Below are 25,582 nucleotides of genomic sequence, written 5' to 3'. Positions count from 1 at the left end.
GCTGTCCTTGTTTTGTAGGAGATTGATTTTCTTGGTCAGGCACTTGGTCGCTGCCTGAACAAAAATGAGGACCAGGAGTCTCAGGGTCTTTTGCTGGCATCCTTGTCGATGGGCGAAATAGGGGAGGTCAGGGCAAGAGTGACACGTGGAGACTCAGCAATGGCAGGGATGAGACCGTCGCTTTTTGTTGCTACCTGCACAAATAATACGTTGTTTTTACCCAGACTGTTTTTGCTCTTTTCCCTTTGTATCGTTTTGCCTCTGAGGCCGTGTCGTTGGAAATAAAAGTGAAGCAGGGGAGAAGTTAAGTTTGCATTTATTTCTTTGAGTGTATACATCACCCACCTTGAGAGTTTTATTGTGTGCGTTGTTTTTAAGGGCATTTTTGATATCCTAATAGAAAACATAATGATTTTCGTTTTTTTAGGGGAAACACTCACTTTTATATATATAATTTATATAAATTCCCTTTTCCAGAACTTTCTGTCAGAAAACAAGATTAAAGGGCCTGATTTAGACCACAAGAAACCCCCACTTTATTATGCAACTAGAAGTGTGGTAGATGGGATAATGTGCCTGGTTCTGTTTACCACAGTCCGCATTCTGTGGGAAGAATGTACACTTCTGTTGAACGCAGGTATAAAAATCAGTAACTAATGTGTATTGAGTCCTGTGTGTCAGGCCAGGTTTTAGGTTCTGAATGCTTTGTGTCTCATTCAGTCCTCCGCACAGATCCATGGGGAAGGTACTATTGCATCCATTTTACAGATGAGAAACTAAGTTACAGTGGGGAAGTCAGTTGCCCAGGTCACACATAGAATAAGCGGTGGATCCATGCTTTGGGTTTGGACAGTCTGACTGTAGAAACTGTCAACTCATCATCTGTGGGATTTCCGGGAGGAGGACCTTAAAGATGGATTTAAATGACCTCACTTTCAGATGGAATGCCAGGGCAGTCACTAGCTAGCTCTTCTGTGTCTCTGCATAAATTGATTCCCTCCTTGGGCCAGGGAACATATTCAGCACCCTCCTCCTCCTTGCTCCTTCAGGTTGAAACACAGAGGTGTCCCTGGTAAGGTTTCAGGGGTAGGATAAGCAATCATCTAAACTTCATTTGGTATAGAATTAAGCTCAATAATGACACCACACTCTTTTCAGGCAGGAAAGCTTCAGGTTTGATGTAGTGAATTAGAACCTGAGGACTGCCTACTCAGAGTTGAAGAGAAAATGCTTTCCTTGTTGCTGTGCTTTCTATGCTTAGAGGTCCTGTGTGTGTAACTTCCTGCCTTGGAAAATGTCATACATTTTGCTGCACTGTGTGATAGAAGGGGGAGTGGCTACTCGAAAGTCATGTTCTTCCCACGGCATAGCATTTTGTTTTCCAGTTTGATGCCCTGTCATACTGTCAGGAAAAGCTTAGTGTTTTGGCAAATGGCTAAGCCTGTTTGTCCGGAATTAATGAGAGACACTATTTTGAGCAAACAGAAATTCATATGAAATGGGTCACTTTGGGGTGTGGTTTCTGCAAATCTGTTTAATCTAAAGATTTAAAAAAAAAAATAGTGGCTACTCTTGATGTTCTGTAAAAATGTTGATTTCAACATGTTTGATTTATGAAGAACTTTCTAGAGGCTTACCACTACATTACGTAAGGTAGATCTCATGCTCACGTTCACTTACTTTTGCCTGTTAGGTGTGTGTGTGTGTGCTGTGGTTTTAATTCTGTGTGCCCCCAGATTCATATGTTGAACCTAATCACCAATGTAATGGTGTTAGAAGGTGGGGCCTTGGGAGGTGATAAGGTCATGAGGGTTAACCCTCATGAATGGGACCAGTGCCTTTATAAAGAGGCCCCAGAGAGCTGCCGTGCCCTTCTACCATGTGAGGACACAAAGAGAAGGCACCATCTATAAACAAGAAGGTGGGTCCTTACCAGATAGTGAATCTGCTGGTGCGAGGATCTTGGAGTTCCCAGCCTGCAGAACTGTTTTTGTTGATAAATAAGTTTTTGTTGTTTCTAAATCACCCAGTCTAAGGTATTTTGTTGTAGTAGACCCAGTACCCAAAGACAGTGCTTATGTGTGTGAATGTGAATTTCCCTTCCCTGGTTTTACATAACAGAAATAAAATCTGGTACTGAGCTAAAGCAGCCTAGAACTCTAGAAAATTATCATCAAACTGCCTCAAGTATGGGAATCCATTCAAATAAAGCTTATGCCCTAGTTTTTTCACTGTCCTAGGTACCTTGGTGTAACTTTGGGTAGGATCTCTTATTTAGTGGGAGGGAGATCATATCCTTATCAGCCTTGAATGCATTTTCAGCCTAAGTCTGCATCTTGAACACTGAAAACTCCATGGCTAAAACTGCCAGGAAAACATGCAACAAAACTTAACTTCTGTCACTTAGATGTTATCCAGAAGGTGCCAGAGGAAGGTGTGCAAGGTGGTTGAGTTTTTACACCCGTAGCTGCTAGGTTCTTTCATTTTCCGTTTGTGCTCTTTGGCCCTCATAAAGTGCACTTTGATGGGAGGGTGGGGGTTGAAGAGTTATTTCTTGTGTTGTAGGGAAGAGAGGCTGCTGCTTTGAGCAAGATAATATGGGCACCCCAGCAGCCCTGGAGTCAGCTTCTGATTAGTATGGGAAAGCTCTGAAAACCCCTGAGGCATCCCATCGGGAAATGATGTCATCACATTTATGTTCATCTTGGCCCTCAGAGCATGGGCTCTGACACCAGACAGCCATGGTTCAAACTCTGGTATTGCCCCTTCTAGCTGTGTAACCAAATTATTTAGCTTTTCTGTGCCTCATTTTGCACTTTCGTGTAATGGGAATATACTACAGCATTAAAGGAGTTAAAACACATTTTGTTTTACAGTTAGCTAACTCATGGCTTTCCTACTGAAATTGAGATGGTGTCTCCTAATTACTTAGGGTGTGGTAAGCTCATGGTGGCCAGGGAGGTGAGGCCTTAGGCACGCCATCTGACCTCCTGCCATATTGTTTTGCTCTTTCTTTTTCTTTGTCCCCTCAATTTCCTCAGTATCACCAGAGTGTAGAATCTGCAGTGTAGATCTGACCATATCTTCCCCTTGCATAAAGTTTATAAGCATTGTTGATGGAATAAAGCCCCAGCTTCCTAATAATGGCAGATGAAGGACCTGCCTGTTTTTCGAGTCTTGTCTGCAAGTGCTTTCTGCTGTGACATGAAATGCTTATAGCTTCTTGTTCAGGGTTCCCCTTTCTTACCTGAGTAACTTCTCTTCACGACACATTCATGAAGAATTCTTTCCTTGAGAAACCTTTCCTGATCATTTCCTCCACCTCTATCATACCCACCTGTATGGAATTAAGCACCTCACCCTGGTGGTTTAGAAGGGTCTGTCCATACTCTAACTAGCTAGCCTGTCACACAGTACTGAAATTGGCCTCCATTTTCCCATCTTCCCTTGAGACTGGATACCTCCCAGAGGGAGAAACTCTGTTGTTCATCTCAACATCCCCAGATAGTGCCTGCCACATGGCAGGTGTTCCTGAAGTTTGGGTCAGTGCAGTCTGCCTGGAGGCATGCGAGACACCGTGTCTCAGCAGCAGGTATGCAAGTACATGTGCCTGTCGGTGGCAGAGGGAGCAGATGTGAGGCATAGCTGAGAGTTCAAATGAGTAAGAATATATTAGCTTAGCAGGGAGGGAGGCAGAAATATTTTAAATATTTAGGTGTGTATATTATTGCATAGTTTAAAGGCTGAAAATAGTCTTTAATGAGCAACAGCACTTCTGATTTTGGACAAGCGCTGCCCTAGACAGAAAGCAATGAAATGATTAATAAAGTGAAGGAAGAGTGAAGCAGAGAACATAAAGAGGCACTGGTTACACTTAGAAAATAGAATACACATGAAAATTAAAATCTGTTGGTGGGGGTATCAAGTGCTTTCTTTATAGTGAACCAAAATACTTGTTTTGAGTTTTGGCAACAGTTTATAACTGTGAATTATGACAAAATTCTCATACATGATTTTTTTTTTTTTTTTTTTTTGCTTAAGTGAATAAGGACAGTAAATTAATGTGGCTACCTGATGTTTGATATCTTGACATTTTGATATGTTAACATTTAATGAAAGCTCTAGCATGAACCAAGAATGTAGTCAGTTCTGGAAACTGAGTTTTTCGTTCCATCTGTACACCATCAGTGAGAAATATTTGGGGAGATTGTAAGCAGCTTCGACAGCTGCTAGCAGTTGTTAGAGCAACAACTTAACGAAATGTTACTGGGTGAACCCGATGGAGGAGAACCGCTTTGCTGTACTCCCCTGCTGGAATTTTTGCTCAGCTGTGCACATTTAGCTGCATGGGGACAGGGCTGAGCTTCGCAGAAGAGTGTCTAGGGGGGTGTGAGGCAGATCGGACTCAGTCTCCCTCTATACCTCTCTTTTTTCCTTCCTGTAAGGGCCTGAAATTAAATTTCCCATATTACCAAAAGCTACTGAGGTCTGCCTAAAATAAGAGTTTTTAGACTTGAAAGCAGAGCAGTTTGGTTCTTCGCTTATTTTTTCATTTATTTTTATTTTCTTTTCCCCAGAGCCTTCATCTGTATAGCCTGCTCCTTCTGTGGAGGAAAAGGCAAACATTAGGTGTTTGGTTTCAGTGTATCTTCAGTGGTTAGTTGACAGGTATTTATTGAGCGCTTGCTATGTTCTAGGCACAGTCCTCTGAGTTGACACAGTGATAAGCAATGGAGATGTTGTATCTACTGTCATGGGGTTTATTGTTTAGGAGACACAGACACTAAACAGTTAACTATATAAATTTAATTTTAAAAATGTGTTCAGGGAACACATATACCTTGGTAACTTAAGTTAGCCACATTAGGACTAGTTGAATAGGTTGTAATGGAGGTAAGTCTTAAATATGTATTAGAAATAGGTTTTGGTCAATAACATAAGTTACTGCATGTATCATACATTGATTATAGATTTTTGGGAAATTTAAATAGTGTTAACCTGGAATGGAATTTGATTTAACACTTGATTGTATGTAGCACACTTAAGGACACAGCAGCCAATCTAGCCCGCCATGATCATTAACTTACCGTCCTTACTCTTTGCTGGCCATAGTTTGTATCACCTGTAAAATGATATGCTCAGGCTGTCAAATTTCCTTTCAAATCTAAAAAATGGATAACTTCAATAGAGAGCTCTATGGCCCCTGTGCTCCTGAACTGCACTTCTCAGTCTTTCCCAATTATTTTAATGGGAGAACCATTCTTCTATTGAATAGGCCAGAAATCTTGACGTTCCTCGACCCTTGTCTTTCTCTTAGACCCTATATCCTGTCCAATATGTTAGTAAATCCTATGCTTGACCATATTTCATCAGCTCCCTACTGTCATCCTGGTCCACAGACCCATCAGTTCTTGTTTGGATTATTATGGCAGCCTCCTCAGAGGACCTCATTTTCTGCCTTTGCCCCTCTGTGGTCTCTACACAGCATCCAGAGTAATGCTGTTAAACTAAGTTGACTTGTATTATGCCTTTTCTTGAAACCCTCCAACCCCTTCCCATTTCAGAGTGAAAGTCAAAATCCTTAAGGTGGCTCGTGAAGCCTTATAAGATCTGGCCCCTCATTATTGTTAGGGACAAGCTGTGCAGGCTGAACCCTTCCCTCCCTCTGATTGCTCTGTAGCTGCATTCCTGAAGCCCTACCTAGGCGCCACATCAAGGCTGAGAGACGTGCTGCAATTAAGCAAAGCCTGATTACAGCCATCCGGGCAGCATGGGCAGCTCCAGGGAGGACAGGGAAAACATATGTTGGTTATCCACACTTGTAAATTCCCGTTTGACACATATCTGTAAAAAAAAAACCTCCTGGTTTCTCTCTTTTTATTATTTTTATTTTTATTTATTTATTTTTTTGAGACAGAGTCTTGCTCTGTTGCCGGGCTGGAGCACAGTGGTGCAGCCTTGGCTCACTGCAATTTCCGCCTCCTGGGTTCAAGCGATTCTTCCACCTCAGCCTCCCTAGTAGCTGGGACTACAGGCACGTGCCAAATGCCTGGCTAATTTTTATTTTAGTAGAGACAGGGTTTCACTATGTTGGCCAGGATGGTCTCTATCTCTTGACCTTGTGATCTACCCGCCTCAGCCTCCCAAAGTGCTGGGATTACAGGTGTGAGCCACCATGCCCGGCCTCTCTTTTTTTTTAAAAGACTGCTGCCACAAAAGTCACAGGATGATGTATTGTAGGTCTGTTACAAGTTAACAAACTATCTCTGTGCCTGTTACCAGCGGATAGATTACCTCAGTCCTAAAACCCCCTTATGCCCCTCTCACTCTATGTAAACCCCTTGTTTTGTAGGCTCAGGGCTGCCTCCTCTGACTGTTACAGAGCAGCCCGGCAGATTAATAAAACTTTCTTGCCTGACTTTGGGTCTGTTCTCCTTTCTCTTGGCTACCCTTATGGTTATCTCATTGATCTCTACTCTAACTTCTTCCTCTTCAGTCAAATTGGCCTCCTTACCTTGCGTGCCACTGCCTCGGGATCTTTGCATAGGCTGTTCCTTCTTTCTGGAATACTCTTTTTCCTTACCTCCTGCAGATCCTGGCTCAAGTGTCACATCAGTGAGACTTCCACAGCCTCATATTGCAAGCCCCCCGTCCCATACTTTCTATCCCCTGCCCAGCTCTATTTTCTTTATAGTACACATCAGCATACTGTATATCAGTGGCTCTCTCAAGCTGTGCTCCTAGACCAGAAGCATCAGCATAAACTTGATAAAAATGCAAATTCTTGTGCTCTCCCACCCTAGACCTTCTGAATTGGAAACTCTAGAGGTAGGGCCTAGCAATCTGTGTTTTAAGAAGCCCTCTAAGAGTTCTGAAGCAGGCTGAAGTCTGAGAACTACTGCTATGTATTATATTTTGTAATTTTGCTTTTATCTATATTTACCTCTCCCCCTTACCCCTGCCCCAACTTAAAAGTCAGCTCTGCGAGAGCAGGGGTTTCTGGTCTACAGTCCCAGTACTTAGAACTGGAACTGGCACTTAGTGAGATCTTGGCAAATAGTTGTTGAATGAATTAATGAACATCTGACTATATAGTAAATTAACATTAAAAGGATATTGAGCAGCAGCGTTTAATATATGATTCTTATAGTTTAGTGGCTCTTCAATGTTAGGAGTTTTCAGTGTGAGGTTTTCTTTTATCACAGACTTGGAAATCTGCAGATTCTTTGAAGATTCAGCTAATCCTTCTCAAAACTTTGTAAAAAAATAATGCGCATTGTTTCCTTAAATACTTGCAGCAACTGGAGTTGTGTTATTTTAATCTTCTCCCATAGGGATCATATCTTTTACGTGTACAGATGGGCTATTGTGGCTTAATGGAGGCTTCTGATAGTAGCACTAGTTGAATGGAGATTTGTATAAAAAAGATCACCTGCAGGTATATGAATATTGCATTGGAAATTTAGACATTAATATTTGATCTAAGGTGTTCGTGCCTGTCTCTGTGGATATGGCCAGCCAGAAGTCCTCGTTGACTTTGGAAGCATACCTTTGGCTTGGGAAACAATAATACCTGTATAATATACTTTCCTGGTGCTCTCCTTACAACAACTGTGTGGGCTCAGGACAATACATCCTTCAGATGAAGCGTCTGAGGACTGTCGAGCAATTGTGGACTTGTTTAGGTCATTCTGAAGGTCATAAAAGCATATCACTCTCAGATCTCCTCAGACTTCACTTTCACTTCTTGCCATTAGGTTTTACCCCTACTTTACGCCTTTTGACAGTTCAGCAGCCCCAGGGCTCAGTTCCTTCCATTGTAAAGTAAGGAAGGTTGACAAGATACTCTCCGAGGACCTATCTTGCATCAAAATGTTCAAATAACACTTCATTAGTTGCCGTCACTAAAGATGTTCTCAGTACTATTTTAAAGAATTCAAATCAGAGGAAGATCTTGGGCATAGAGAGGAGAATAAGCCAAGGCTGTGTCCTGTGGCCGCTTTTACCAGAGCATCTTTAAAAATAGTCCTCCTACCCCACATTGGGTATCCAGGGATGAATGGACATTACCTGTGTGGGAATTATCTGTGTTTTTCCTTTGTGCAGTGTAATTATCATATTTAATAGAAAGTTGACCACTAGCGAGCTCTTGGTCACGTGTATCATTGGACTTGAAAAATTTTTCTCTTGCCTGGAACCTTCAGCACAGCTGGCCTGAGACTCCTCCTCCAACCTTCTCTTCTGTTGCTCCTCCAGGCTTGACCACTGACTCCACTTCTTACTGAAAATTCACCTGCTTTGGGGCAATGGTTCTGTAGCTCTGACATAGATGGGCAGATTATCTGTGGTTTGCTATTTTGTTCAACTGGTGCTCTCCACTGCTGTGGCTAATTGACTCTATCAGTCAGTTGAACTCTCAGCCAAATATAGTTGGCATTGACCACCACTGATTCTTTTTGTCCCTGTTATTGTCTTGATTGAGAGAATGGCTGAGGAACTGGGGCGGGAGTGGCAACCTCAGTATTTTTACCAAGAATCATCCTGTTGAATTTTTCTTTCATCTGTCGTGAATTGATTTGATTCCTTGTAGCAGGTGCAAAGGATGTAGCCTATTTGAAGGAAACTGGTTGATGGCAATGTCAAGAGCCTACCAATATGAGACCCCCAGTCATGGGAAGACTTGCTTCTTTGTGTTTCTTTTGTTTTAAAAGATGAAACTCTGTCCTTTATAGACTGTCTTAGGATTTCTTCTTTTGTTGTCAGAGAAAGGCTGTGAAATTGTCATTATCAGATGTTTCAAAGAAGGTCATGACTACCACTCCCTCATTAATAGACAGGGAAGATGGATTTGTCTAGAGAAGTTGAAAAGTGATTCTGTAGGGCCCAGACTTAGGAAATACTGCAGATTATGTTTTTTGACTGTGAGTGACTTGGACGCCATGCCGTGGTTGGGGCCATGGTGTGTAGAGCCAAACAAGACCAGTAAGCACCATTTGCTTTCAAGAAGGAATAAATAGAAATGAAAACCAGGAGCCTGATGTGGGGTGAGGGGAAGGAATTGGGTGGGAGTGAGGGTGTCAAAAGACCCTCTTTTGTTCTTCCTGGTTCTTCTTGGGGTACCAGGTTCTCTCCAAGCAAGATGAGTGGTGTGTCCCAGTTTGTAGTGGTGTGTGAATAACTGATTATTAATAGTAAGGTGCCAATGTATTTATTGACTTGCTTAAAAGGTAAGCAGATTCAAGGTTATCACTCTAATAATATGATTGTACCAATCTGCTATCACCCTTACACAGTTCATCAGAAGTTTTTCACAAATGAGAGACAAAGGAGTAGTGCCACATGAATCTGTACGCTATGAGTGATGTTTATCTATAGCCTCTCTCCCAGCACTGTCACACCTACAGTGAGCAACTGTTACTGATAAACCATTAGTAAGTGCTGTGATTATAAATTATTTTTATGAACTTAAATATGATTTCATGAAAATCTGTGTATTCCCAATTAGATGTACCATGTGGATGAATTTATTCTATTGGACATGTGAGACACAGTTGAGAATCACTGGGTTAGATAGTTCTGTGTGGTATATGATTTCTTTTTAGGATTGCCCTTGGACTTACTGTGTCATAAGATACATGAATATGCACACACAAATACTTTTTTCCTGTCACTCTTTCTCCACTGCCATGGTTCTCTTCATCCAAGAGGTGAAAGAGGAAGCTGTAGGGTTGGCTGTGCATTGAGATCTTCTAGTCCCACTGAATCATGCCATAGTGCCTGCTAGGAAGACAGTAATCTAGAGCAGTGCTTCTCTTCTTCCAAGTACAGTCAGCTGGAGATCTTGCTGTAATTCAGATTCTGATTCAGTAGGCCTGGAGTGGGACTCAAGATTCTGCATTTAAAGCCTTACAGGTAATGCTGGTCTGGTTTATGGACTGCACTTTGAGTAGCGAGGGTCTAGACTAGGGTGTTGAAGTGACTTCTGTCTCCTATTTTCCTAGAAGTATGTTATTTTCTTTGTTGTAGGTTTATGTAAGTATAGCCCCAACAGCAACATTGGCAAAAAGTGAATTAAATTCTTCTTGCAGTATGTTTTCTTCCCCCTTGAGATGCCTCTGCATTTATTTGTTTTAATTTATGCCTCTGGCACTAAAAGCCATGCTTGATACTGGAGCTGTTTTAAAATCCAAAATTGTACTGTGTGCTAAACTGTTTTCTTGCTAATTTTTTTACCAAGTCCTTTTGGGGATTGCAATGACTTTGGCCTCTGATGCAATGGTTAACTCTTAGCAGTCAGGAAGTATGAATCAGTGTGGCTAGACGGAGGGGAGGCAGGAGGCTGTGAGAGTTAAGAAGCCTTTGGGTACAAATAACAAGAGTACTGTTCTGAAAGGAGACTAAGCAACAGAAACATTAATTATCTCACAGAGCAAGAAGTCCGGGCATTTGGTTTCAGGGTTGGTGCAGTGGTGTAGAGATGTCACAGAGGTCATGCACTCTTTCCTGCTTTCCCTTCTGCACTGACAGTCGGGGGTTGGGCAGCACCTGCCTTCATGGGCTGTCACCATCCCATCTGTCACATCTTCTTGGGCTATTATCACTGCCAGCATCACCTCTTCACATGACCGTTCTCAAACAGGAAGGAGACTGGGGAGCAAAGGAGCCTTGTAGGATGGTTCTTTTATTCAGGAGAAAAACTTCCCTGCAAGAGCCAGTAGTACTGCATTACCTTTGGATCTTATAGGCCAGGACTAGGGCAGAGCCTCAGACCATTCACTCGTGCAAAAGAACATCTGCCATTATTGGCTTAGATCAATAAGATGACTCTCCCAAGGCCTGGCAAGCAGAATCAAGATTCTGGTAGAAAAGAACAGGATGTGGATGTTGGGTAGTCAACCAACAGTGTGTGCTACAAGAACTGATGTTGAGAACCTATCATATTCTAAGCTCCCCGTTGTAAAGCTTGAGGACCTGTTGCTCAAAGAAGAAAATGAGCAGGGAGTGTCATTGGGACTTAACATTTAGGCCTGTTCAATTTTAAAGCACCTCTTTGGAGTGGAAACATGGCCCCTTTGTGTGCACTATGTCTTCCCTTGCTGCTTGTCCTCTTTCTGTTAGTTTTAGGGATTGTTGATGCAAACTTAATAGAATCAGGATCCCACAGTATGCCTCTGAACAGGGGCTACATATGTTACATCACACACATTGCTGTTTGGCCTCTTTGGTTGTGGGTGTGCTGGAATACCACTATAATACTAGAGGGAAAGCTACCGTATGTGCAAAGTAGCATTATTTCAAGAAGGAAGGCAGCTCAGTGAGTGTCGGTGGCTGCTGCTCCAGGTCTTGCTGCATCTTGACTTCATCCGCTGGGCTTTGTGCTCTGCTTCTTGCCCTGGGTTATGCTGCGTCTGCTGAGCAACAGCGCAGGTGCCCATAAGTGCAACGTCCACCTGGAAGACTTAAGGTATCCCTCTGGCTTCTTTGTGTCAGGGCAGCAGAAGGCTCTCTCCTGCTTTGGGCTGCAGGGTTTCCTAGCAGGTTGGAGGTACGCGGTGGCCCTCCCAGTTTGCCCTCAGGCTTGGCTTTCCGTGTCTGGAGGTCTGGTGACATTCTGATGTTGGTCGGGCTCCAGGAAAGTAAAAAGTTGCTCCTATTTCCTCTCTAAACAAAAAGAAAACAAACAGAAGAATTAGTATCCAAAGGCTGGATTTAATTATACATAAACATAAAACAGAAGTGGTGATTTGGTCAGTTAAAGTAGCAAAAGCACTTTGCTAACGTGTACCATAATTGAATAAGCATTGCGATGAGAAGGAAACAATACTAGAATCCTGTTGGCTTTCATGTAAATACTGAATTATGGCCTATAATGAGCTTTCTTGTTACTCTCAAATGCTGTGGAGGGAGAAGGATTTTGACTAGAGAGTGCTATGATCAGAAACTGCACTTTAGGAAGATTAATCTGGATGTTGTAAGTAAGGCTGGATTGCAGTTGGAAGAGGCATGCCTCTGGTTCTCTAACTGCTAAAGCTGTGACTTTCTCTGGTCTGTGTTTTTCTTCTCTCACCAAGAAAATTGGGAGAAAGGGCCCTGGGAATTAGCAGCAGAAGATGGTGCCTTTAGTGCTGAGTGTAGTATACTGGGCCCATTAGCATGTTTCTTGTATTCATCTTGTTCAGGTCATGTCATCATCATTCTGTTTAGGTTAATGTATTTCCCCATGCTAGCTCTCACTAAAAGCCCAGGGTTGTGTCTAAATCAAAACTCTGTTAGCCCATGGTGTCTAAATCCACACCGTGCATGTACAAAATTGTGCACACCCATCTGTACCAGGCATAAGTGGGTGCTGTACCGCTGGCACACATCCTAGTACAAAAATTATATGAAAATAAAGAAATACGTGGTTAAAAAAAAACAACTCTCTTTAGTCTGTTCCCAACATAATTAGGAAAATATTTGCTTCTGTTTTTTACTCATTATTATACAGTTTGCATAACTGAAGTCACAATGTACTTCTTGAATCATCCAACGTTGGTGGTATAACATTTTAAGGAAACCTGTGGGACTCGGGAAGGCCGGATGCTGGCAGCCCCGAAAATGGGTGTTTAGAAGAACATTTCAGTTTTGTCAGTCAAGTCTTGAGAGTCTCTCGTGAGAAAAAAACAACAACTGGGAATCAAACCAAATTATAAAGGGATTGGTTTTGATGATATAAATATGACATTTAGGATTAACCAGTGAACCTCAAACCAGTTTTTCTGTGTTGGGTAATCACAACTTGCTCTTTACACAGAGAAGAACTTAGGAGTTGTGGAATCTTAACCCCATTATTCCATTTTGCATTTCCTTTTCAATAAAGAAAAAATATGCTGAACTTTCCAGAAAAGGAGACTAGGGCTAAGTAGCTGACTCCTTTCTGAAGGACTGTGGATTTTATTCAGACCTTCAATAACTTGCTGTATGTTCCTTGGCAAGTCATCTAATCTTTTTATTCCTTCCTCTTTTTTAATTCCAATATCTACTAAATAATCATCTTTTCTTAAGAATTTGTCTAATCCTGTCCATTTCCAACGTCTCTATTCATATACAGGCTCTGTTGATTTTACTCCTGGCCTGTGGTTGTGGTCTTCCCTGCTTCTAGTCTTTTTCCTTTCCTGAGCATCCCTGCATGGTCACCATTGCCAAATGTTCTCCTCTAGCGAGAGAGGGAAGAACAGCTATTATTTGAATCAAGTACACGTTCCCTTACCTGATGCTCAGACTCTGTGGTTGGTTGGGCACCTCGACACCAGTGCTTCCCTGCTTTTAAAAATCATGGCCCCTGTGGAAAAGAAGCTGCTTATAGGAAAGAACCTGAAACTATGGGGGATCCTATTGCATCAGTGTCTCTTTTAACTCCTTGTAGCTACATTTTAGGAAGCTCTGAACTCTCAAACAGTGATCCCATTACTCTCTAATCAAAGATTAAATTGACCTAAGTCAGTGTTGTTCATGCACAACTCAGGTTCCTTTTCAAAGAGAATAGCAGATACTGTAGAAGTTTGAGGTAGGTGAGGATTGGATATTTACCCACCGCCTCCCTTACAGGTTTTAGAGAAATCAAGTTTAAGAGCAAATTTTGCCATTCATTAGCAAGCAAGCCCCTAAACAGCTCTCACAATTCGTTCTGTCAGCTCAAGGAAATCCCTGTTCTTTCTACTCATAGGTGACTGAAAAATTCATTAGAGGCAGACATGCCAAGATTCCAGATGCAATTTTTTTTTGGAGACAGAGTTTCGCTGTTGTTACCCAGGCTGGAGTGCAATGGCGCGATCTCGGCTCACCGCAACCTCCGCCTCCTGGGTTCAGGCAATTCTGCCTCAGCCTCCTGAGTGGTGAGATTACAGGCACGTGCCACCATGCCCAGCTAATTTTTGTATTTTTAGTAGAGACAGGGATTCACCATGTTAAACTTGATGGTCTTGATCTCTTGACCTCGTGATCCATCCACCTCGGCCTCCCAAAGTGCTGGAATTACAGGCTTGAGCCACCGAGCCTGGCCGAGATGCAATTTTTGTTTTATCCTTATGCTTGCTATTAGGAATCCAACTTCCACAGAACTGGTTAGGAGTATAGTCTATAGTTGGACTGGATGGATTATTTTATTCTGTTCATGCAAGGGCTGGGATTATTTTATGCTGTTCATGCAAAGTATTCTGAAATATTTTAGCCACTCTCTGTGTGCTAAGAACCTTTATTTTCAGCAGTGAAAGCCGATTTCTAACATGTATCATACCTCCCAACAGGTCACTGTTTTCCCTAATGTTAACCCTTTTGGACAGTCCATCACCTGGCTTATACTCACTGTATTTGGATTTGGATAATAGATATACTTCCAGCAGCTGCCTCTGGCATCCTGAGTTGAGTGCTGTTGAAACCCCTCAGCACTAGGCATTCTTGGTTAGAATGCCAGCTGACCACCTAGGTTGTGGTATCATAAACATAACATCACATGGTATATTGTGAAGTATTTCAGGTAAATTTTAGGCATTATAACCACACAGTTGGCAGACTAGTTTTGCAGACTAAATTAGGTGGGAGAAATCGCTTTTCCAGTTTTTTAAAAAAATGAATTAGTTTCCAACAACAAGAAAGGGAGCTTTTTCATGGAGATTCCAGTGTTTGGCTTCCCTGGGAAAACTGGGAGATCCAGCAATGCTGGGTCTACATTTCTCTCTGTGTCAGCTTTCTTCTGGTGCCAAGCAGCAGGGGCCTGCCTTGGACCTTGGTGGGAGGGTGCTGACACCAGGGCATCACACAGGGCCCAGCACTCCCTAAAGTCTCCCATCACAGAGACTGAGTATCAAGGGTCCCTGTCACTGAGACTGTAGCTGTTGGTTTTCAGGACCCTCTTTTCTCCTTTGTATTCCTGCCTGGACGCTGTAGGAGTTTGAGTTTTCTACCCTTGCAGCTGTCCGACAGTTTTTCTTCTTGGCTCCACACTTGTGCTTTGCTCATGACGTTTCTTTGTCTGGAATTTGTATCCTGTCGGGCTTGCTCATCTGAATCTTCACCTCATCTTCAAGGCTGCCTCCAGGGCCCACTTTGGAGATAGTCTTCCATGACCATTACGATTGTAGCTCCTCTGCTTCTATGCAGACAACGTAGTAGTTGATTTTACACATTGCGTTTGATTTTACATGTTGTTTTCTTGTTTATTATTTTCATATCTTACCTTCCTACTTAGGTGGGAATATGCTTTTTAAAATTTTATTCTGAGACAGAGGCTCACTCTGTTGGCCAGACTGGAGTGCCGTGGCATGATCACAGATTACTGTATCCTTGACCTCCCGGATTCTAGTGATTCTCTCATTTCATCCTCCCAACTAGCTGAGATTACAGGCACATGTCACCACACCCACATAATGAACAATCATGCCTGACAAATATTGTTAAATTCAACAAACATGTGTTTCTCCTATTTTATCTCTGCCACTCTGAAATGTTTGTGCTTATCCCCTCAGCCTACTTGCCTTATTTATGAAAAGACAGCAAATAGTGGCTTATTGATCTACCTAACAGTTGTCATAAAGAATATTCATATATGGTAAAACAAAATATGAGTCATATAAATATGAAAGTAATATAAAAATAGGACCTGGGCATGGTGGCTCATGCTTATAATTCCAGCACTTTGGGAGGCTGAGACAGGATGATTGCTTGAGCGCAAGAGTTTGAGACCAGCCTGGGCAACATAGATAAGAGACTCCATCTCTACAAAAAGTGAAAATAAATTAGATAGGTATGGTAGCCTATGCCTATAGTCATAGCTACTTGGGAGACCAAGGTAGGAGGATCGCTTGAGCATGGGAGGTTAAGGATGCAGTGAGCCATGATCGTGCCACTGTACTACATCTTAGGTGACAGAGTGAGACCCTGTCTGAAAATAAATAAATAAATAAATAAAAATATGCCTAGATAAGAATCCCAATAAGGCCTAGAAAGTTTTAAGTCCCTTTCTGGAGTCATACAATTGAGTAATAGTCTAGTCTTACAGCTCACTGTCAACACTCAGCTCTTGCCCATTAGTCCTGTGCTGTTTCCCAGTAGATCTGCCACTTTCCAAACCAGATAACCATAGTTGCAAACCCTCCACAAGGTTTAGTAGCATTCACACATCAAAATAAGACCATAGCCAATGTTACTGAAATCACTTGGGCCAAATTACGCAAAGGTGATGGATGCACATCAGACTACTCACCAGGAGCCAGGGTGCTGGAGATGCTTTGCCATTAACAAGGTCATGCAGAAAGCCCTCTGCTGGTGTTCCTGTTCAGCGTGGAGGGATGATGTACCTAGATGACGAAGCATCATGGGCAAAGGCAACACTGGTGAGGCCAAGGAGGTGCTGGGATCAGGGAATAAAAAGGAAGTTGTTCAGTAGGCTGGAGCTTACTCTCTGAATCTGAGAGTAGTGATATACGTAGGGCAGAAGAGGAAAGGGGAGTCAGGTTTACATGTTATGCTGAAGGATTTTGGCTTTTTCCTGAAGGGACAGGGAGCCTTGAAAGACTATTTATTTATTTATTTATTTATTTTTGAGATGGAGTCTTGCTCTGTCACCAAGCTGGAGTGCAGTTGCACAATCTTGGCTCACTGCAACCTCTGCCTCCTGGGTTCAAGCGATTCTCCTGCCTCAACCTCTTGAGTAGCTGGGACTACAGGCATGCATCACCATGCCCGGCTAATTTTTTATATTTTTTAGCAGAGACAGTGTTTCACTACGTTGGCCAGGATGGTCTCGAACTCCTGAACTCGTGATTTGCCTACCTTGGTCTCCCAAAGTGCTGGGATTACAGGCGTGAATCACCACGCCTGGCCTGAAAGACTTTTTAGGAGGGCTCAGGCCTTTGACATAGCAAGGTCTGGTTGCTGGAGCCTGGGTCTGGGGAAAGAAGGGAGATGGGGACTTAGGAGGCTGCTGCAGAAATCTTGGCAAGAAGTGGCTTAAACGAAGGCAGTGGCTGTGGAAAAGCAAAGAAGTGGATGGATTCAGAAAATGTTAGAGCCTTTTCGCTATTAGGATGACAGCATTCTTTGTTGTTGCTGTTGTTGTTTTTCTTAAAGCAGGTTTTACCCATATCCTCCAGTTACTCCTGGAGGCAGGGAGATGGACTGGCTGACTTTATTTGTAGCTTTAGATTCCATGTTACTAGAAAAATGTCTATGGTTTTGGACCTAAGGGTATCTGGAGCCATTCTCTTTGGCTGTATAGATGTACTCCCTAGGAGACAAGGATGGCTTTTCGCTGTCACTGTTCTGCGACCTCATTCTAACTGTCATATGCAAGCTATCTCAACAGAATATACCAATTTTTTGTTTATATAACATAAGCACACTTTGGTCAAAATGTTTTGTTACTGAGTACACATAAATCTTTCTATATACACATTAGCCATGCATAGGAGCAAATTGTGGATTTATTCTGTAGTCATGGAGTGAGTAGATGTGCTCCTGAAATTTTTGATCTGAGTTTTAAAGACATTTAACCATCTGTTTATGATGTTAAAAGTGAGTGTTCAAAGTGGAGGCTCTGAATAAATATGTGAATCATGACAGATATGTTGAAGGGGTATTGTCAATAATAAATTGCTACTGTACATCTTTTTCAACTGTTTGTCTAGCTTTTTAAAATGTGTAATGTAAGCAAGTAGCATTTTTAAGGATTTGAAAGTATATCTAATGTTAACGATGGATTTTTACCTGGATTATGTCTTTTAGGAAGACGTTAGGGCACGGAGTTGCTTCAATTGCATTTAAAGAATCAATTTTTCCTTGAAGAAGCTTTTACCATATCCTTAATTTATAGATGATATGTATTTATTTCATATTATAAAATTTTAATAAAAATGAAATATTGGATTCATTATTGAACTTCTTTTTAGACATATAAATTATCTTGAAATTAGTAGCTTTAAAAGCTTTATCATACATTTTTTTTCCAGCCAGATATAGTAGATGCTTACAAATATTTTAATTCACCTAACTTTTTTCTAAGAGGATGAACTGTATCTTCTCCCACCCACAGGAGACTGACTGGTTTCAGAGATTCCTTTTCACAAGACTTCAGTTTTCTGGCTGCAATACAAGAATTAAAAGGGTTTTAGAGTTGGAAACATATAGGCATATTATATTATATAGCAGTTTAAAAATATATACTTGTATTCAGCATGAACATGAGAGTAGCAGTTGGAACAAAGACTCAACTTGTCAATTTTCATTCCTTTTATTTGTAGTTGAAATCCTGTTGGGAGTACAAGTAAATTTAAATATAAATAAAATGCAACATTCAGTATATTTCTACTCAGGAAACTAGTTACAGTGTTGTTAAGTCACAATTGCGTAAGCTAACCTTATAGGCATACAGCAGATGCTAACACATTTTGACCTTGGTTTATGCTTGACGTTGTTTTTTGGTAATTGCTGTCACCCTGGCAGTCAACAAAGGGGACTAGCGAAGGAAAAGTATATGAGAGCGATTTGCAGGGGCTCAGACTGCACAGTGTGCTGTGGTGTTTTGAGGTGCTGACTACCTGTTTTTATTACTACTTACCAGCTCACTCACTATTTAGCAGTCCTTGACCTGGCTATCATTGATAGGTACACTAGTCTTGAGTAGGTGGTACTTTAACTTAGTAATTACTTTTAACCGTTTTGTAAAAATGAAAGCAAGAATAGTACATTAATAATCGCCAGGCATTCCCTTGTGTACTGTACATACAAATAGAATTTTTGCACATATGCCTATATGTATATATAGGTTGAGTATCCCTAAATCAGAAAATCTGGAATCCCAAATGCTCCAAATTCTGAAACTTTTTGAATGCTGAAGTGACATTCAAAGGAAATGTTCTTTGGGACATTTCAGATTTCTGGTTTTCAAATGAGGGATACTTAACTCATTGAGTATATAATGCATGTATTTTAAAATTAGAAAAAATCCAAAATCTAAAACATTTTTGGTCACAGTCATTTTGGGATGCTCAACCTCTACAGTATGCCTAATTAATTCATCTTCTCATGAAACGAACTTCTGGTATATAATGAGTGTTAAGAAAAATGTGATTTGCTTCTACAGTCCATTGCATCTGTACTTATGAAAATCGTCCAGAAAATCAATCTTTGCTGACTAGGCTTTTTTGGATATGGACAAACTTGGGCATGTTGGCTTTATATATCTTATCTTTATATGTCTCAGCTAAAAGTAAGACCCTTTAAATTGGTATGCTAAGCTTTTAGACTGGCAGGCTTGTGGCCCATTACTGGTGATGGTGTTCTGCAAGGTACAGGGGATGGCAAAGGGCAGGTCTGCCTTGTGTGTACCCAAGAGAGTGCCATAGATATGTTCAGAACAGTTCATCACCACCGTAAAACTCACAAAGAATAGACATGCTCAAAAAGTTACAATTTCTAAGCCATAATGTCTTACGTAAAATAAGGCTGTTTTTTTTTTTTCCCCTTTCAGATTTTGGGGTAAGTGCATTCTTAGCAACAGGGGGTGATGTTACCCGAAATAAAGTAAGAAAAACATTCGTTGGCACCCCATGTTGGATGGCCCCTGAAGTCATGGAACAGGTAAAACAAAAAAAAAGAAAGAAAAAAAAAAGTGACTTGGACACAGTACAATCATACAGATCATTAATTTCATTTATATCTATCATTTTACTAGAATGCATCGTGTAACTAAGATTTAATTCTCAATTGCTAGCTAATTAGCAAACTAACATGAAAGTTATACATAAACAGCTGTAGATTTCTGACATGATATGAACTTGATGATGTATAACATGCCTGCTGTATGATGGTGTTTTTTCCTGCTTTCTTTCTTAGGTGAGAGGCTACGACTTCAAGGCTGACATGTGGAGTTTTGGAATAACTGCCATTGAATTAGCAACAGGAGCAGCGCCTTATCACAAGTATCCTCCCATGAAAGTAATTACAATTGAAAATACTATGTCAGGGTTAAAATGTGATTGGACGGAATCTGTTTTCAAATTCGTTTGAACATCTTCATTCTTTTCTTAGACCCAAGGAGAATTAATGGAAAAACGCAGCCAAGTTGAATGTTGTCTGATTTTCTCAGCAGACAGAATAGGACAAAAGTAGCAGAATTCCCAGCTTTGAAGCTTGCTTTACAGTCTTAGCACAGAGTTGAGAAAATAATGTGATCAGATTGGTCAGTGGAGGTCATAGCAATGACAAATGCTGGTCATTACTCTTTTGATAGCAGAACAACTCCAGGTTCCCAAAGAAAATCTCAGAATAGATTATAATGATGTCATCTCTGCAAATGGATTTCCCAGATTTTCAGGGCTTTTTTTTTTTTTCTTTTTAAGTGGACTACAAAATTTTTACCCCTGCTCTCATAGTGCAATGTTGGCGACTCATCTGATATAAATGAGCCACAGTGTTTTTGGGAAGTAACATGTTTTGGATGCTATTTTCATGTTTCTGCTATTCTTTTAACTGACCTGTACCCCATTATTTCTCTTAGTTCTGAGATAGTGGTATCAGGGCTAATTACCCAACTGGATTTTGTTTTGAGGCTGAAAAGTTTAGTGAAATTATAATGCTGTTTTACAGAGAATATGGTCTATGATTGTTTCATGGTTCTTGGAAAAATTTAGGAGGATTTATTAAGCCAACGATAAAAAGTGAGTTTTACTGATTAAAAGAAGTAATGTATTCTTATTGTAGAAAGTTTGGATGTGCAAGTCAGACTAAAGAAGAGAAACAGTCGCCCATAATCTCGTCAGCCACAGACAGTCTCTACTAAGGTTTTAGTGTAGTCCATTTTTTTGTTTTATGTATATTAGCGTGGTTAAGGTTTTAGAGTATGTGCGTGCATATACATAGACCTGATTGTGCTAGCAGAAAATTTAAAATTGAAGTGTAAACAGTTGGAGTGGCCTTTTGCAGAAAAAGCACTGAAGTAACCCTGAAGGATTTTTTCTTTCATTCAGTTTTTCTTTCTTTTGCCTCTTCTTAGATTTTCCCACCCGAATTAAAAGTCGCACTTGCTTGTCCCAGCCTGGAGTCCTCTAGGACTTTTCTTCAGAGTTCTCAGTCCCCCACTTTCTCCTGTTGGCTATTATCCTCCACAAACAATAAGCCATCACTTTCATCCTTCATCTATTCACACATCTGAAAGTGTTTGAAAAGAGGCTTGACATGTATAGCATTTGCATAAATTAAGGCTGGTTTATGCATTAATAAGGCTAGTAGTTTTGTACGCCTTCTGCTTTCTTTTTTTAAAGCAAATAATTTTGAAGTTAGTGTGAAAGAGTGGAATTTTTACCTTTTCGATGTAAAGCTATATTTTATTTTGTTTTGCCCCCCTCCAAAAGCAGCAAGGACTTTGGATTTGATGACAGTGTTTAGCAACTCAGTTATATTCTGGCTGTCCTTCAGTGTCTGGCTCTCAGTTTTGCAAGGCCTTTTAGCAATTTTCTGTATGTTTTCTCATTTTTTTAAAAAAGGAAATCATGTTACCTACTGGGATGTTGTGGTTTTATTTTTAGGGCTAGTAATGTGTTACAGAAGCCTCCAGTACAGGCAGTTCCTTATGAATGACCTGTACATGTGAACAGTCACTGCCTCTCTGGCCCTCTCTCTCCTCCTCCAGCCGCTTTCCCAACCAGCCTGTGCTGGAGCGACGTGCTCCTCGAGGGAGTACAAGATCCAGTTCCCAGAAAGCTCTGTCCGGATCATTCTTAACACATACAGCAAATTTCGTAAATTCTATCAATGGAATAACAAAAAGGTTAAAGGGGGCATGAACAGATTTGCAGTGGCAATGAATACTTTGAATACACAATTTCTGCAAAGTTAAAATCATGGGAAAGCACTTTGTATCTAATCAAGGATGGTCTTTTATACTTTTATGAAAAATTCAAAACTAGATTGTGGCAATTGCTATACTGAGATTCTGTCTTCATGTTTGTTTCTGCTGCAGGTGTTAATGTTGACTTTGCAGAATGATCCACCCACTTTGGAAACAGGGGTAGAGGATAAAGAAATGATGAAAAAGTATGGCAAGTCCTTTAGAAAATTACTTTCACTGTGTCTTCAGAAAGATCCTTCCAAAAGGTAAGTGAAACTTAGTGGATGAGTTAATGACCTGGTTTGAGTCATGACAAAGCTTTGTTTGTAGATGGGGAAAGGCTTTGTGAGGACACTGGAAAGGCATTTTTCTTGTTTGGGAAACCCTGCTCTGGTCCCCAGATTTCCAACCTGTTAGTGGACGGCAGTGTGGGTCCCAGAGTGTAAGAAGTAGGTGAAGAATGAAGAAGAGGCAGGGGAAAAATTTTGGCGTTAATAAGATTCACTGTGCGTGTTAGGTGTGGGTTCTGTCATCACAGGAAATGAAGTAAAACAGAAATCAAAAGAAATTGGCAGTGATGCATTCAGAAGCTGAGCTAATGTTCTGCACTGTGTAGGTTGAGCTGACCTCTCAGGATTTGAATATCCTGCTAGCTCCAGTCTAAACTAGGCAGAGCTATTGAATTTTGCATGAGCTTCCTGTTAGTTGCAGAGCAAGTTGTTTGTGCTGTTTAAAAGATTATCAGTAAAGAAGATTAAGGAGATTTTTTACCTTAGAAAGATTAATCATGTAAACAGAAGCAAATGGCTTTAAGTTAACATTAGTGTTTCCTATTTTTCGTCAGTTATTGCCTTGCACTATAGTGTGTCTGTTTTCTGAGTTCCTTTCTTCCTTCCTAATTTCTGTGACTTAGAAATATCCTGGTTAGTGATCATGGAGCTTACTGTTCTTTGTCACCTAGAGGAGAATGTTAATTATGTGAACAGCGTTGCCTGGGTAAGGTCCCTTTTTAGGTCCTTGGTTGTATGTGGCGTTATCCTATCATAGACCAGGACAGGCCTCTGAGAAGTTCCTGTCAACCCTAATTCATCTGAGGATCCTATTTGATCCTTACATTTTAAAACGTCATAACTGACTTCTCTTCTGAAACTTTGTTTTTCAGGGAAGGGCTCTGCTGTTAGAAGTGATTCCTCTATTTTGATCTTAAATTTTATGAAACTTGTTAAGCCTTTTACCTTTCTACAGTAACTTACTGTGAGTAGGCAAGCCTTCTCTAGATTAAACACAGTTTCCATAATTGTACCCATTTTTTGCTCTCTTCATTCCTTTACATTTACTGAATTTGCTTTGCCTCTTTTCCATGTCAGTCACCTTTCTCATGGAGCCAGGAATGAAGACTGTTTGCCATTAGCCATGTTGAATTATTTATTGTAAAAGGGATGATTATTTTGTCATACCTATGTACTATTTCTATGTAAACATCTCATTTGTCATTTATATTTGATTTGCAGGGCTTGTTTTCCTTCCAGAATTTTTTGATCTTTCATTGAGGTTATATTTTTAACCTCCATTTTGGTGAAATGCTTTTACATTCTAATTTTGTTTTCCAATATTTGTTTATGTTCCCCTTGAATATGGTGTAAAATTCAGGTAAAAATTTTTGATATCTTCAGGAAAACAGAATTTGATCCTTCATAGCCCAGCAGGAGTTCTTGTCTTTCCAGTTAGTACTGGGTTATTACTGATGGCAGTAATGGAGATTCCACCTAGTGGTTGTGATTTGTAATGCCACAGAATTCCAGCTTCTTAAGAAAATTGTTCTTTAGTGTAGAATTGTTAGTGTACTTAATGATATAATAGTATATTTCTTTAGGAGATTTGTATGTGATTTTGTCAAAACAAATTAGATTGACATACATTATATTCAGCAAACCATTTTTATTTCTTAATAATCTTGAAAGTCCTTCCAGATTTTATTCATTGTATGAGCTTAAGTATCAGGTTCCTTCTATTCCACAAACAACAACAACAAAAATCCTTTAGAAGAGTCATATACTATATATTCAAAATGTTCAACCCTTTCCTTCAGACTACTCTCTTAAAAACACTGTTGATGTACAAAGTATTAATCGTTTAAGGTATTTTAGATACTTTTTTTTAATAACCTAATCTGTTCTCACTGTTGTGCAGTTGTTCTCTATACCAAACTGCTGTAGACTGTTAGTGGCACATCAGCTTCCCAGGTGGCTCTTTCTTGTAATGAAAGGACACATAGGCTGAGTTTAGGGTGAAAATCTATGAAATATAAGAATGGAGAAAAGCAATATTGTTGGATTACTTTTTAGATAGGATGCAATTTCAACATATGTATTCATGAGTAATTTGATAAGTAAACGTTGAATTGCTGCACCATAATAAAGGAAACCACAGATATTTTCTGCCTTTGCTGTTGTCATTCAAGAGTTCTTGCCCCTCCTCTGTCCCCTTTCTATCCCTCTTTCTATGCATGGTTCAGATGCCATATCTTCCTAGAGTTAGGTACCTGTGGGTGGGACTCCCAGCTCTATTTTATCATCATCTGCATGACTTAGCTTTCTTGTCTGTACAATGGGCCTAATAATACCCACTTCATAGCATCGCTATGGGGATGGGAAGAGAGAACGCATTTCAAGCACAAAGCACAGTGCCCAGGGAATCTCTGAGTGCTCATGAGATTAAGATTGTCATTCATTATTTGCCTTTTTTTCCTGATCAAGTGGGGTTGTTGAAACTTTTATGCAATAACTACAGTATATTGAAAATGTCTTTTGTAGCAATCATTATACTGTGTACTCTTATTGATTTATACAACCCAATTCCTCAAAAGTTTGTAAGTTTTTTAGAAGAGGTTGTGCCACTTATCTTTAGATCCAGTGTCTGGTCTATATTGTATACTCGGTACCATTTCTTGAACAACTAGAGATAATTGGGAGCTTGAAATTTGGGGGTGATTTGGACCTATTGAAGAGTGTTTCATAAACAGAAATCAGATTTGAGTAGGAAGAGTGAATGCAGAATTTTTGCTAATTTTTATTATTTCTGTTGCCTAAGTGTAGATCATCTACCTGTAATCTGAAAGCAGTTTACTGGTGCCAAAACCCTGGTATTGCTGAGTACCTCGTGAGCAATGAGTGAAGAAATATTGTGAGAAAACAGTGACCAGGATGGATTCACTCACATGCATCAACTCACAGGCTGCTGAGAGTAGTCTTTGTGTTTTGTCAACCTTGAGAGCTCATGGGACTTTCCTTATAAGAAAGAGTTGGGGTGTTACAGCCCGTTGGTTCGTCTGAGTCTGTGTTCTGCATTGGCGTAGACAGAGAGTTGCTTATATTTGCATAATAGAACATCTTACTATTTCTTAAAAATAAAAGAGCCTTAATCTTATAGACTACATGTTTTGTATGGATGGCAACTGTAAAAAGAACCAACATTTTTTTTTTCTTTGAGTAACCAGGGGGTTGATCTTGCATTGATAAATCCTTGAGAAAGGAATATAACTTAAATATTTCTTTTGTAGGGAGTGGTGTGGGGAGAAAAGCAGCTCTGCTTGAGGTCAAAGGGCTGTTGGAACTTACTCATGCAAATTGTTACTATATCATATTCAACTTGAATCTTTTGAAAATTATTTTAAGTCCCAGTGGACTTTGGTTCATCCATATGTATTAGCTGAATCCTTTA

General features: G+C 40.4%; 1 protein-coding gene across 1 annotated transcript in view; it reads left to right on the top strand.

Annotated features, from left to right (window-relative positions):
- The window catches only part of STK39 (serine/threonine kinase 39), a 317,234-nt gene that overhangs the window by 87,558 nt on the left and 204,094 nt on the right, over positions 1–25,582 (top strand). Inside the window, exons 6-8 of the mRNA XM_032286623.1 lie at positions 19,505–19,614; positions 19,870–19,971; positions 21,995–22,128. Coding sequence (XP_032142514.1) covers positions 19,505–19,614; positions 19,870–19,971; positions 21,995–22,128 — 346 coding nt within the window. The remainder of the gene's footprint in view (positions 1–19,504; positions 19,615–19,869; positions 19,972–21,994; positions 22,129–25,582) is intronic.

The sequence above is a fragment of the Sapajus apella genome, unplaced genomic scaffold, assembly GCF_009761245.1.
Source record: "Sapajus apella isolate SASKATOON/1434 unplaced genomic scaffold, GSC_monkey_1.0 scaffold18, whole genome shotgun sequence".
Classification (NCBI taxonomy): domain Eukaryota; kingdom Metazoa; phylum Chordata; class Mammalia; order Primates; family Cebidae; genus Sapajus; species Sapajus apella.
This window is presented reverse-complemented; position numbering and strand designations above follow the sequence as displayed.